At 39.9% G+C, this 13382-nt stretch overlaps 1 protein-coding gene across 1 annotated transcript in view; it reads right to left on the bottom strand.

Moving 5' to 3' along the window:
- Positions 1 to 13382, bottom strand: part of LAMA1 (laminin subunit alpha 1) — a 150049-nt gene that overhangs the window by 86647 nt on the left and 50020 nt on the right. Inside the window, exons 4-12 of the mRNA XM_059704929.1 lie at positions 12166 to 12408; positions 10991 to 11170; positions 9870 to 9959; positions 8859 to 8976; positions 7462 to 7640; positions 6656 to 6761; positions 3698 to 3858; positions 2554 to 2694; positions 933 to 1106 (exon numbers count right to left, since the gene is read on the bottom strand). Of these exons, the coding sequence (XP_059560912.1) occupies positions 933 to 1106; positions 2554 to 2694; positions 3698 to 3858; positions 6656 to 6761; positions 7462 to 7640; positions 8859 to 8976; positions 9870 to 9959; positions 10991 to 11170; positions 12166 to 12408 (1392 nt within the window). The remainder of the gene's footprint in view (positions 1 to 932; positions 1107 to 2553; positions 2695 to 3697; positions 3859 to 6655; positions 6762 to 7461; positions 7641 to 8858; positions 8977 to 9869; positions 9960 to 10990; positions 11171 to 12165; positions 12409 to 13382) is intronic.

Here is a 13382-nt window from a genome sequence, read left to right on the forward strand (position 1 = left end):
ATATTTATACCATAAAATTGGAGAGGCGATCTGAAGAGACAAAGAACAAGCCAAGAAAACCCCCACAAAATAAAAAACTATGACCTTTGATGATATACTCATACTATAAATAGAAAACATCTTCTATGATTATAATTTGATGGGAAAATAATCATTTTCAAAAATAAACACTATATAAACATATATAAAACAATCTATAAAATAAAAATATAGTCATCAAGTTAACTAGAAATTTCCCAAGCTACATGACCTACACTGCTATGCAAACATACCATTACATTAAAACACACCAAACTCATGGGAAAGGGGAGCAGAGCACTCCAGTTACTGAGAGAGATTCCATGGACTATACCTTCAGATTAATCAGAATCTGCAGAACAGTGTTATAATTGGGGGGAATGGGCCAAAGTCACTGAAAGGAAAAGTGAAATCATATTAACCAACTTTCCACTTTGTAGAATCCCCTTTAGTATTTTCTTAAAATGGAAAGGATTCTACCTGCTCTTACATGTGAGCAACTGTCACCATGATCATGAAACCAGGGGGCATAGCAATAGCCCCATGCACAGCCTTTCCAAGAGTCTTCTACATGTCAGACTCAAAGAAGCACACAACTGACTAACAAATAGGAACGTGACTGCACTTCACGGGGGCCCACAAGACCCAGGGACCCAGAGGACAGCAGATCAGTCTTGGGAGAAGGGACAAGACTTCACACAACAGACTGTCTATGACGGGCCAGGAAGAACAAAGTTCCCATAACAAAAAGTCAAACAAGGATAAAAAAAGGCCCTGCGAGTCAGGTGTAGGTAAACGCTGTATAATTTTCTGTCAAACACTCAAGTGACCAATAAGTTGACTTAAAATGCCAATACAAGTGATTTCTTAATGTGCTCTGAGATCTTTGTCTAAGACGCTACCATGAGAATTACCTTATTTCCGAGGTAGGCCTGCGGGGCCGCCCAGTAATACTTGGAAGTCAGCCGCTGCATGACCGCGGTGTTGTTGATGCTGATCTGATGACGCCCGCCCAGAGCGTCCTGCTGAGATGGAATCTTACGTGGACTGATCAAGTCGGTGATCAGCCAACCAGACATGTCTTTCACCTTAAAAAAAGGATCCAAGAATTTTAGAATTTGAAGTAGAAGTCGCCTTAGATTTAGCCCAGGCTAGAGCTAGTATGTCCACATGAAGAGACCTGGAACGTTTAAGTAGGGATGCAGTTTAACACATGGGGCCCATAGAAGTTCAGGACCTGTGACCCTTTTACTTGCCCAAGAGCCAGAAAACCTGAGTAGGAGCCACAGGTCCCCCAAATCCAGATCAAGTGCAAGCAGATAGGTGAGCAAAGTTGTAAAGATGACATATATATATTTTTAGATTAAAAAATAGCAAAGAACTGAATAAATGCATTGGATAAATTGTCTTTGCTAACCATAACTTCTCCTTTGCTGTTGCCCCCTGCTTTTTAGCCAAATGCCGAAAAGTGTCTAAAAATAGCCTTCAGATCCCATCCTCCCAACTTGTTACCTACATAGAGATGACAAGTGATCACACATAGGAATTCACTTCCATTCTCAGGGATTGCTAGAAGTTTTTCCTCCCTCCTCCCAACCGCCCCATTCCTCACCATCCTGATGGCAGGTAAGGGAAGGAGGGAAAGGGGATTCAGTGAATAGCACCCCCACCCCCACCTGATGCTGAGTACAGGTCTCCTGAGATGGGCACGGGGAGGAGAGGTGGTTACCATGGGTAAGTTCTCCCCTGCAGCTCCTTCCTAACCTCCTGCCTGCCATCACACTGTTTCCTGCTAGTCACAAGTTGGTACTCCCCCTTGAACTCATCCCTCCAGAACTCGTTCCCAAAACAACTGGGGATCCTTTGCCTGCCCTCATCAACCCTGTGCCACCTGCTGCTGTTCCCACCCTCTCCAGCTTCTTTGAGCTGGAAAATTCTGCACGTCCCCATGCTCTGTGCTTCCTGGACTGAGACCAGTGTGTGCGGGGGAGGGGGGAAGGGGAGGGTGAGGGGAGGGAGGGGGAAATCCGATCCCACAACTGAATGCATTTCCCCAAAGAAAAAAATTAAACACAATGCATTCTACAATACCTTAATATCCTATTGTCTTGAATAGGGACATGTATGTGGGGACAAACACATAACTAGGAAGACACTGTAGCAGCACTGCAGTAGTAGGCTGTCTTTGATTCATGCCCGTTGTCGCTCCAAATGAAGGAGAGAGGCATTATAGGGGAAAATCAGCCCGGTGGCTTCATAACACAACTTCTAGAGAGCTCATTTGAGGGACACTTTTTTTTATCCTCACCCGATTATATGTTTATTTGTTTCAGAGAGAGAGAGAGAGAAACATCAATTGATTCCTCCCATATATGTCCCGACTGAGGATGGAACTCGCAACCTAGGTATGTGCTCTGACAGGGAATAGAACCGCAACCTTTTTGATGCATGGGACGACGCTCCTACCACCTGAGCCACTGGGGCAGGGCAGGGGGGTACACTTATTAAGTCCCACTTCCTGGACGGTGCCCGCACCTGAGTGACGGGCCAGGAAAGACTATCACAGACGTCGGAAACGCCAAAGCAGAAACACGCAGAGCAGCCCTGGGGGTTTCTTTCCTTCAAGTTATAAAATCCTGGCCTGCAGCGATCACAATTTTTCCCTTCAACATTTTCCTGCAAGTCAGAGTAAAAGATTAGCTTTTGAAACCAGTAGGTAGACAGAATAAAAATCACATTAACATAGTATTAAAAAGAGGTGTTTGATGATTCAGAAAAGATGTAAATAAAAACATGCTTAGAGTAATGTGAAGCCTGATGATGTCAATATTTCCAGAACAGATATTTTGAAATACCTGTCATTTGATTTTGCAGTCAAGAATGAGGCTAAGGCTCTTAGAGCAAGATCATTATATAAGGTGTCCCCAAAACTGTATACACACACTTTGAATAATTATAAAGGCAGTGTTTATTAAAGTACATTTAATTTTCAAAATTGAGATATCATAAGCTGTGTGTACTTTTTTGGATATCCTGTATATAAGTGGCACTTTTGTATTATTATTTTTTAATCTTCTAGCTTTGCTGATTTTTCAAATATTTTAATGTTACTTGGCTATGTGACTGTTTATCTTATTTACAAATGCTCAAGATTATTTCAGTCATATGACACATGTGCCTAAGACTCAGCTTACATGGAAATAAGCACATAAATTATAATTGAAAATCCATAGAATTATAGGGGATATGTTTATTGATATCAGATTGCCAAATAATATGCCTCCCAGCCACCTGCCTTTAATGAATATTCTTAGAAATTTAGTGTTTTCCTGGTTCTCCTCCAAACATAAAACTGAAAAATAATGTCATATAAGAAGTAATAGTCAAGGCCTAAGAAATGCAATATTTGGTTTCACCGAGGAAGTAACAGAAATTTCTCTGGACTATATACGGCCATTGCCCAGAGGCAGCAAAAAAGAAACCCAGGTGCCCATCTAAGTCCAAGGACATACCCTGTGGCCAACATACCGTCCCACTTCTCAGGAAGGTGTGAAGAAAGTGGGGAGTTCTGCCTAGACCTTGCTGCTTTGCTCAGGAGCTGACCACCTGAGCCAATGGAATGTTTTCCTTTTCCTAGAAACCTCAAAGAAAACTCAGGGGCAGCTTTAACTCCACGTACCTTGCAGGCACAAGGCTCTGAGCACGGGTCCTCGTTCACGCTGCCAGCTGGACTGCAGTCACAGCGGACACAGGCTGGGTAACCCTTGTAGCCAAATTGGCAGCGATCACATTTTGCTCCTGTGTAGCCTTCCTTGCATGGACATTGACCTGGCCATGTCCCTGGAAGAAAAGAGTGGCAATGACCCAACAGGCAGGGAAAAGATGTTTAAAGCAGCGTCAGCAAACTGTATCTGTACAAGGCCAGAGAGTAAATAGTTTAGGCTTTTTGGCCAGATCTGTTGTACTCAGCTCTGCCATTTTTGCTTGAAAGCAGCTATAGATAATTTGTACACAGATGGGCCGAGCTCTCTTCCTATAAAAGTTTATTTACAAAAACAGGCACTGTCAGATATGCTCCATGGACACAGTTTGTCAACCCCTGGTTTAAAGAAAGAAAACAGAGATGAAAGCACGGAGGCTGCTGGGAATGTAAAAGGGTACAGCAACTTTGGAAAACCATTTGGGCATTTTAAAAAATGTTAAGCATAGCCCTCCCAGCATGGCTCAGTGGTTGAGCATCGACCTATGAACCAGAAGGTCACGGTTCGATTCCCAGTCAGGACACATGGCCAGGTTGCGGGCTCGATCCCCAGTGGGAGACAGGGAAGTACAGGAGGCAGCCAATCAATGATTCTCTCTCATCATTGATGTTTTTATCTCTCTCCTTCTCCCTTCCTCTATAAAATCAATAAAAATATATATTTTTAAAATGTCAAGCATATAGTTACCATATGATCCAGCAATTCCACTCCTATGCATTTGCCCAAGAAAAATAGAAACATACATCCACTGAAACACTGTGAGCCAATGTTTGAAGCAGCATTATTCATAACTGCCAGAAAGTCTAAACAACCTAAATGTTCAACTGATGAATGGATATACAAAATGTGCAATATACATACAATAGAATATCTATCATTCAGCAATACAAAGGATTGGAGGGCTGATTCATGCTACAACATGGATGAACCTCAAAAACATTTGCTAAGTGAAAGAAGCCAGTCACAAAAATAACATATATTATATGGTTCTATGTATATGAAATGTTCAGAATAAACAAATCTATAGAGAGAAAGTAGGCCAGTGGTTGCCTAGGGCCAGGAGGAAGGGTGGAGGGAAATAGGGATGGGTAAGGGTTTTTTTACGGGGTGGTAAAAATGCACCAATATTGGATTGTGGTGATATCTGCACCCATGAATATGCTAAAAAACATTATACATATGAAATAGGTATACTCTATTGTATAGCAATGAATTACATCACAGTATAAAGTTTGAGGGTTTGGGAGATTGTTTGTTTCTTAAGCACAGAGGCAGAAAGTCAAGGGCAATGAGCACGCTTTGCTTTGAATGCCAGCCTTGAAACTTTCTGGTTCTGTACCCTCAGCCAAGTTTCTTAACTGCTCTGAGACTGTTTCCTTGACTGTAAAATGGGTGAAATGATTTCTATCTGTATGGTTGAAAGCTAAAATGATATATATCTATTTTAAGTGAACCCAGTCAAGGGTAAATGTCATTATCATCATCATCCTCTCATTAACAGGGCAGTTAAGAATCAATACAAATGGGTAATGGACCCTCCACATTGGCAGCAGGCCCCACAGTTGGCACTTCCCTTCCTGCAGGTCATTATCCACTTTACCTGCTAGTGACCAAGACTTTGATGGGGTCACAGAAGTCTTTGAACAGATGCAATCTATTTGGGAGACAGGTATTTCCATGCCCACTGGCCAGTTTTTTGAAACAAAAAGAACACTGACACTTACAGAGTTAACTGGAGGATTTGCTTGCTTTGTGAGAGGAGGTGTATAGCAACATTCCTGTGTCTTCCAAAAGCTAAATCAAGTGATTGCTATTTACTGTGTTCCACATATGACTTTAAATAAGCCTTATTTCTTCTTTCATCAAATGCCCAATTAACCTCTCAAATGGCATTTCATCACCTCAGTATTGCCATCTTCACACTCTATCTCAGTTCAATCATGATCCTGAATTTGCTTTATTCCTGTGGCCCTTAACCTTTAACCTTGCCTGGCATTGTACTACAAATGGACGTGTTTGTATAGAGTTTGCCTGTGAGCAGCAACCTTGATCATCTTGTTCAAGTATGTGTTCCTAGGTCCTAGAAAACTGCCTGACACACATTAGGTACTTGATAAATATTTGGTGAACAAAAGAATCAATAGGAAATCATATCACCAAATTACTACACAACAGTAATAGTTCTTTTAGGGGAAGAAATAGAATATTGGAAACTAATTATAATTATAAGAAATATTAATCATGCTCTGTTAACCATGATGGCTCTGCTCTGATTAGAGAAAGCACATTTTAACCTCACTGAGAGTTGTACTCCCTGGGACAGGGGAGCTCACATGGAATGCAGTCCATCCTCCTTCCGAGAACTGCCTATCAGTATGGAAAGATTTACGACCTCATGGCCGAAACAATTTAGTCCAGGAGGCACCTGCTCTTTACAACCCCCTGCCCCTATTACCTGTAATCTGGTCACAGGGTGCCCGGAGGCACCCACCCTCCTGCAACTGCAACTTCCCCCCTCCCCCAAGCCCGCATGACTTGTGCCTACTTTCCCATGCCTGCAATTCCTACTTTCCCACATAATCTTTGTCCTGCTATCCAAATAAGCAGCTGGCTTATGGTGGGGTGCAGAGCAGATTTGTGTGGATGACCTGCTGCTCTCCCGTAATGCAAGCATTATTGGAATAAATGCTCATATATGATTCAACCCTGTCTCTGCTTAATTGGCTGAAGTAGTGACAGGCAGCCTGTACCCTTTTGTTGTCCAGTTACAGTTTCACTATGTATAAATCTTCCACAAACACACACACACATACACACACACACACAAAAAGAAAAGAAAAGAAAGAAAAAAGAAATCAATTACAAGCACAACTTACCTCTGTGTAAGTCGGAATGGAGATCATCCTTAATACAGACAGAACTGAGAGACCCCAAAGGGTCACAGTCACAGGGATGGCAAGGGTTGTCCTCGTACGGAGACACCTGAAAGGTAGGGGTTGTCCTGGATTATTTTACTATAAATAATAGCAATAATATCAACAATAATATCAATGACAAAGTATCAATTTTTTATCCAGGATATGACTAGCACAATGATTTGTGTATCCAAGACGTGCAGGTCTCAGGAAGATAAGGTGAACTCAAGCTAGAAAGCCCAATCAGCTTTTTGATGGTGACAGCAGCTGGATTCATTAGCAGTGCCATCCTTTCCCTTTATCACTACAACCCACTGCCCTCCCCCGCCCCCTGCTGACTCTCAGAGTCATAGATAAGCATCACTTACATGTGCATCAGGTCACCTATGACCAGACCACCACAGGGATTCATGAGACAACTACATTTCAAGTCAATTGAGGATCAACTGGGCACTTCCTATGAGCAAGATACTGGTACAGCTGCTTTAGTTACTGGCTGACTCTTTGCATTGACAGTATTATAAAACTCTGAGATTACATTGCCAAGGGGTCACCAAATTCAAGTTGAAGAACAATAAGTGGACATCCTAATCTGAGCAAATAAACAGGACTGATAGAGTAGGAAATCTGTATCTGAAAAACACTACTGAGTATAAAAGAAATATTACAAAAGGAAATGAGTCTCCAAGACTGATGCTGACACTTGGGGAAGTCTCCTTTCCACTTTAAGAAGACAGTGAAGCTCAGCTATGGAAAAAAAATCTTACCTTGTGTGGTCTGTAATATCCATCGATACAGGTTTCACAATTGATTCCCATGGTATTCTGCAGGCAATTTATGCAGACCCCTCCTCCTTTGTACTGTCCAGCAATATTCAAACTTTTCTTCTGATTTGCAACACTTTCATCATAGTAGCAGTCTTTCGCTTTATTGTGGCAATTACATTCTAGAAGAATATTTTAGCATATATATATATATTCCTATATATATATTCCTATATATATATATATAACTTATATATTCCTATATAAGTTTCTATGACTATAAATTAACTGAAAACTACAGAATAAATATTTTTGATAGCATATGGGCAATCTTATGCATAGCAATTAGAAATAGCTACCATAATTATAAATGTGCACTGTCGTTTGACCCATCAATCTATCTCCTGGGATTATATCTTGCAGAAATCCTTTCACATTTCTCAATGACATATACAGGGGTAACCATTGCACCATTGCTTATGTTAACAAAAGACTGGTAATAATCAAAATACCCACGATAGCTGTTTTAATTATATTACATCCATATACAATGGAATTCAGTGCTGTTTTTAAAAACAGATGGAAAAAATTAAAAATAATAAATTTTTAAAAATTAAATTAAAAAATACCTAGCATTTCATATTGCAACATGGAAAGATTCTCATTCAAGATCTATTGTTAAGAATAAAAGCAATGCATTGAATGGCACTCATAGTATATCAGGTTCTGTGTATAAACTGTGTGAGGTGCAAGAATATATCAATATATGCTTTGTTTGCATAAAACTTTCAGGAATAACATACTAGGAAATAATAAAAAGTAGAAAGGATGGAGATAGAAAGTAATGCTTTTAATATCTACTTTTATATATTGTTAGGTGTTGGAATCTTATGACTATATTGCCTATTTAAAAATTAAATCCAAATTAATAAAGGATACGCTCATCTCTGGGAAGGAGAATCTTAGATAAAATAACAAATCCATAAACATAAATTCAGGTTTCAATAAATAGTCTAAATTTTTTTAAAAATATATTTTATTGATTTTTTACAGAGAGGAAGGGAGAGAGATAGAGAGTTAGAAACATCGATGAGAGAGAAACATCGATCAGCTGCCTCCTGCACATCTCCTACTGGGGATATGCCCGCAACCCAGGTACATGCCCTTTACCGGAATCGAACCTGGGACCTTTCAGTCCGCAGGCCGACGCTCTATCCACTGAGCCAAACCAGTTTTGGCAAATAGTCTAAATTTTATAAAAGTAACCTGCAGATTTGGGAACTACTTAATTACCTAAAAGGAAATTATGTATTCATTACAAATATTGTTAAGTCGCCATAAACTTCAGCACACTAAGAAGAGAAAAATGTTTATATTTTTCCAGTTCTCAGAGGCCTTACCTTCACACATGTTACCCGAAGAAATGGTCCCAGGCCTCCAGGGCTGCTGGTGGTACCCAGGACAACACCTGCTGCAGCTCTCCCCACAGGTGTTATGCTCACATTGACACCGTAGTTTCTAGACAACAGGGATACAAAATGGCACCTGAAAACTTACCTGTATATTTTTCTTAAATTTATTTTAAAAGAAGTGTCTCACAGTCAAATACATAGCAAGACTTTAGAATTGAGGATAGATGACTATACCAAAGCAAACTTTATATTTAAGAGCAAAATATACATACATGAGTGGGTTATAAGGAGAAAGTGAAGAGGAATAAAGCAAAACTAAAATATGGGTTAATTAACAAAAGTTTTTCAAAAAAGAGACATTGACTTTAAGGGTTCGAAATCTCCTATTAATAAGTTTCTTGAGGTTCATCTACATATTTTCAGCATCAATAAGAGAATAATCCTATTTGAGTTAAATTAATACAATGATTGGAAAAGAAATCAGAAGTGACTTCATGCAAGTTTAAAATAAGAAGAGAGATGTCATCTTATTTACTGAGTATTAGCTAAAATATATCAACTTTATCTTGATTTTAGTACCACAAAAATTGGAAAAGGGAGACTACGGGAGGAGGGGAATCCTCCTTTTAAAATAATATAAACATAATTTATAACTGCACATGCTTTTTGCTTGCCTCTTTCAGAGAGAAGAGCTTCAAATTTCATAAGGTCACTGAATGGTACAGTTTTAATTGATTAAAATGGTAAATTCTATGTTATGTATATTTTATGACAAAATAGTATTAATTAGAAGTATATTCTTCAAAGAAAGCAAAATAAAATTGTTGAAAAAATTGAAAGTTTATGGTGACCTAACAACAACAAAACATGAAACCAATTAAATTATCAAAAAACCCTTTTATACCTTCAGCATTTGCCTTGAATAAAAAAGCACAATGCAAACATTACAGCTATAACTTCTACTTTGATGTTTAAGCAAAATGAAATACTGGAACTCACCTTTGTAGTTTCATCCCATGGGCAGCTACTGGCATGGCCATAACAAATACACATTCCTCCAACAGAAATGTCTTTTATTGAATAGTAATACTAAGGAAAAAAGTTTCAAACAAAAATTAAAACCCATTAATTGCACTGAAAAGTAAAAGGCAGTATTCCAACAAATATCCCAGTTGTTATTGATAATCTGAAGATAATTAGACATATATTTTAAAATACATCATGCACAAAGAATTTTTGCGTGCATTAAAATGTATAATGATCTGCCCTAATCGGTTTGGCTCAGTGGATAGAGCATCAGCCTGTGGACTCAAGAGTCCCAGGTTCGATTCCGGTCAAGGGCATGTACCTTGGTTGCGGGCACATCCCCAGTAGGGAGTGTGCAGGAGGCAGCTGATTGATGTTTCTCTCTCATCAATGTTTCTAACTTTCTATCCCTCTCCCTTCCTCTCTGTAAAAAATCAATAAAATAAAAAATAAATAAATAAATAATTTTAAAAAATAAAATATATAATGTTCAATTAACTCATCAACAGAAACCAAAGAAGTTTAAGAGAATTTCTCAACTTGGTTGAATCTTAAACCAAGGTAGTCATTCAAAAGTCACACTACTGCCCTAGCTAGTTTGGCTCAGTGAATAGACCCTGCAGACTGAAGAGTGTCGGGTTGGGTTCCAGTCAAGGGCCCATGCCTGGATTGCGGGGCTCAACCCCCAGGAGCGGGTGTGCAGGAGGCAGCTGATCAATGATTCTCTCTCATCATTGATGTTTCTGTCTCTCTCGTCCTCCCCTTTCCTCTCTGAAATCAATAAAAATATATTTTAAAAAAACACACACTACTGAAAACCCTTAAAAAATTGTTAAATCGAATATAGCACTATATAAAAAATATATTATCTCATGACCAAGTAGGATTTATCCCATAAACAGTTAATTTAATACACAAAAATTAATATGTGTAAATCACCTGGTTTAAAGGTGGAATTTTAACAAAGCATATATAATGACCCTCAATAAAATAAGAAAAAGGCCAACCTAGGAGGAAAAGGCCAACCAAAAAGAGTGTATTTCTTTTAAAGCAGGTAAACTTCACAATGGTCAGGAGCCCTACCATGGACTTACTCGTCTTGTCACGATAGGATCGAGGTCCTTCAGGTCCCGGTGGCTGAGGGTCATCAGATCTGCATTGAGGGTTCGAATGCGTTGTAAGCGCAGACGGATGTATCGTGCAGAAGTAAATTCCAACAACTTGGGGGAAAGATCATCAGCGCTGGGTCTCCCGTTGATTAGTGATGTATGAATCTAAAGGCATCAAAGTAAACAAATACCAGTTTTACGCACGCAAAAATACAGTCCTGGCTGTTTCATTTCAGGCCAAACTCTTTACAGATACTATCTAAAATCAAACCAAACAACTAGGTTTTTGCAGAAATCTAGCATTTGTTAACTACTTGTGAACATCATGGGCACAATACGTCTTCAATTAATTTGAAGTTATCTAGTCCAGGTCTCAGAGATTGCTGGAAATCTTTTATCAGGGGCACCTCCCCAGTGTGCTGAGGGTATGGTGACATGTAGCAGGAGGCTATGACTTCTCTGAAACAAATTCTAGATGCCGTGCATAGCCCTGGGAGGGTGAGAGAGTGCCAGGACGCTTTGTAACCCCCACTCTCTTAAAGCATCTCTGCCCTGCCATGCAGGCCTGCTGCGGGCTTCCTGCTGTGCAGGGCACTTAGGAGAGCTTTTGCAGCTTCATCTCCCCAGCCAGGTGCTAGGAAACAGTGGCTGGTGTGGGTTACACTCTGACTTGAATGAAGTGTGTACAGTCCAGGTGTGCTGAGCACCGAGCTGAAATACCTCACCAGCCATCTCCAATCCTCAACACCGCTGAAGAAAAAGAGACCTTCATGGAGAAAATCGAGAACTGTATCTTTTAGAGGTGTTTTAGCTCTCTCTTTAACATTTCACCAAATGTTCTTGCCCTGGTAATATGGGCAAGATGCTCTGAGAAGGATCTGATGTAGTTATTAAGTCAGAGCAACTACTGAGAAATCTCCTTGAAGGGGAGAAATCAATGAGGTGAAATGTACTGCGTATGAAATAATCATCAGTCAACACTAGTCCATGATACGTTAAGTGCAGCTAGACAGTTACAGTACAGTTCTTTGTAATCTTTACTAAGAGAGATTCATTTTGAGTGTTTCCTGTTAGCTCTTGTGATGGCTATGTTAACATTCGAGGTGGGGGGGTGGGGGAGTCCTGGTGTGAAACAAACATGACCGCAGTGGGCACAGTACCTCTCCATGCTCCAGTGGCACCAGCCTAGAATAATACGAGGTGCAGATCACTTCGTCATCCGCCCTGTATGTGGGCGGCCCCCGTCTTGGGGTTATATTGTAACGAGTCAAACACTCCGTGTCACTAACTGCATAATACTGCCAGGGACTGAACTTCGTGCCATCCAGGGATCGCTCCAAAATCCAGTTTCCAGGTCGAGGGGCATTAGCAGCTTTGATGATGATGTAGGCGACCTGAAAGACCTGGAAGAAAGACACTGAAAAATCTCAGTTAAGAAACAGTGGCTCAAAAACCAAAGTTCTCTCCAGAGAACTGTTAAGCGATGATTGCCAACATCTCTAATGCTTAGGAGAATAGCTGCTTATGAGGGAGTATTAGTCAGAAATGTGACTTATGAATATTCTCCTGTAAACGCAAAAAATACAAATCAATTTGCATTATCATTAGTAGTGTTAATAATAATAGTGCTTACTTTCTTGTTCCCAATATCTTTCTCCATTTGCATTCTGAAGGACAATAGTTGTATTATGTTACATTAATAGTAGTGTTAAATATATTTTTCATAGTTATTTGGGCATAACACATCTGAATATGAGGGAAAAAAGCCAGTTCACTGCACATGTGCCCATTAGAATGGCTAACCTTGAAAGCACACAATACCAAATACTGGTGAGGACATGAAGCAACAGGAACTCCCATTCATTGCTGGTGGGAATGCAAAATGGTACGGCCACTTCAGAAGACAATTTGGTAGTTTCTTACAAAGCTAAACATAGTCTTACCATACAACCCAGGAGTTCCACTCCTTGGTATTTACCCAAATGAATAAAAAACTTCCATAAGTGGCCGAAACCGGTTTGGCTCAGTGGATAGAGCATCGGCCTGCGGACTCAAGGGTCCCAGGTTCGATTCCGGTCAAGGGCATGTACCTTGGTTGCGGGCACATCCCCAGTGGGGGGTGTGCAGGAGGCAGCTGATCGATGTTTCTCTCTCATCGATGTTTCTAACTCTCTATCTCTCTCCCTTCCTCTCTGTAAAAAATCAATAAAATATATTTTAAAAAAAAAACTTCCATAAGTGAACAAATAAACAAAGTGTGATACATTCAAACAATGAAATATTCAGAGATAAAAAGAAATGAGCTCTCATACAACAAAAGGATGCAGAAGAACTTAAAATGCATATTGCTGAATGCAAGTAGCCAATCTGAAAAGGC

The sequence above is a fragment of the Myotis daubentonii genome, chromosome 8, assembly GCF_963259705.1.
Source record: "Myotis daubentonii chromosome 8, mMyoDau2.1, whole genome shotgun sequence".
NCBI classification, from domain to species: domain Eukaryota; kingdom Metazoa; phylum Chordata; class Mammalia; order Chiroptera; family Vespertilionidae; genus Myotis; species Myotis daubentonii.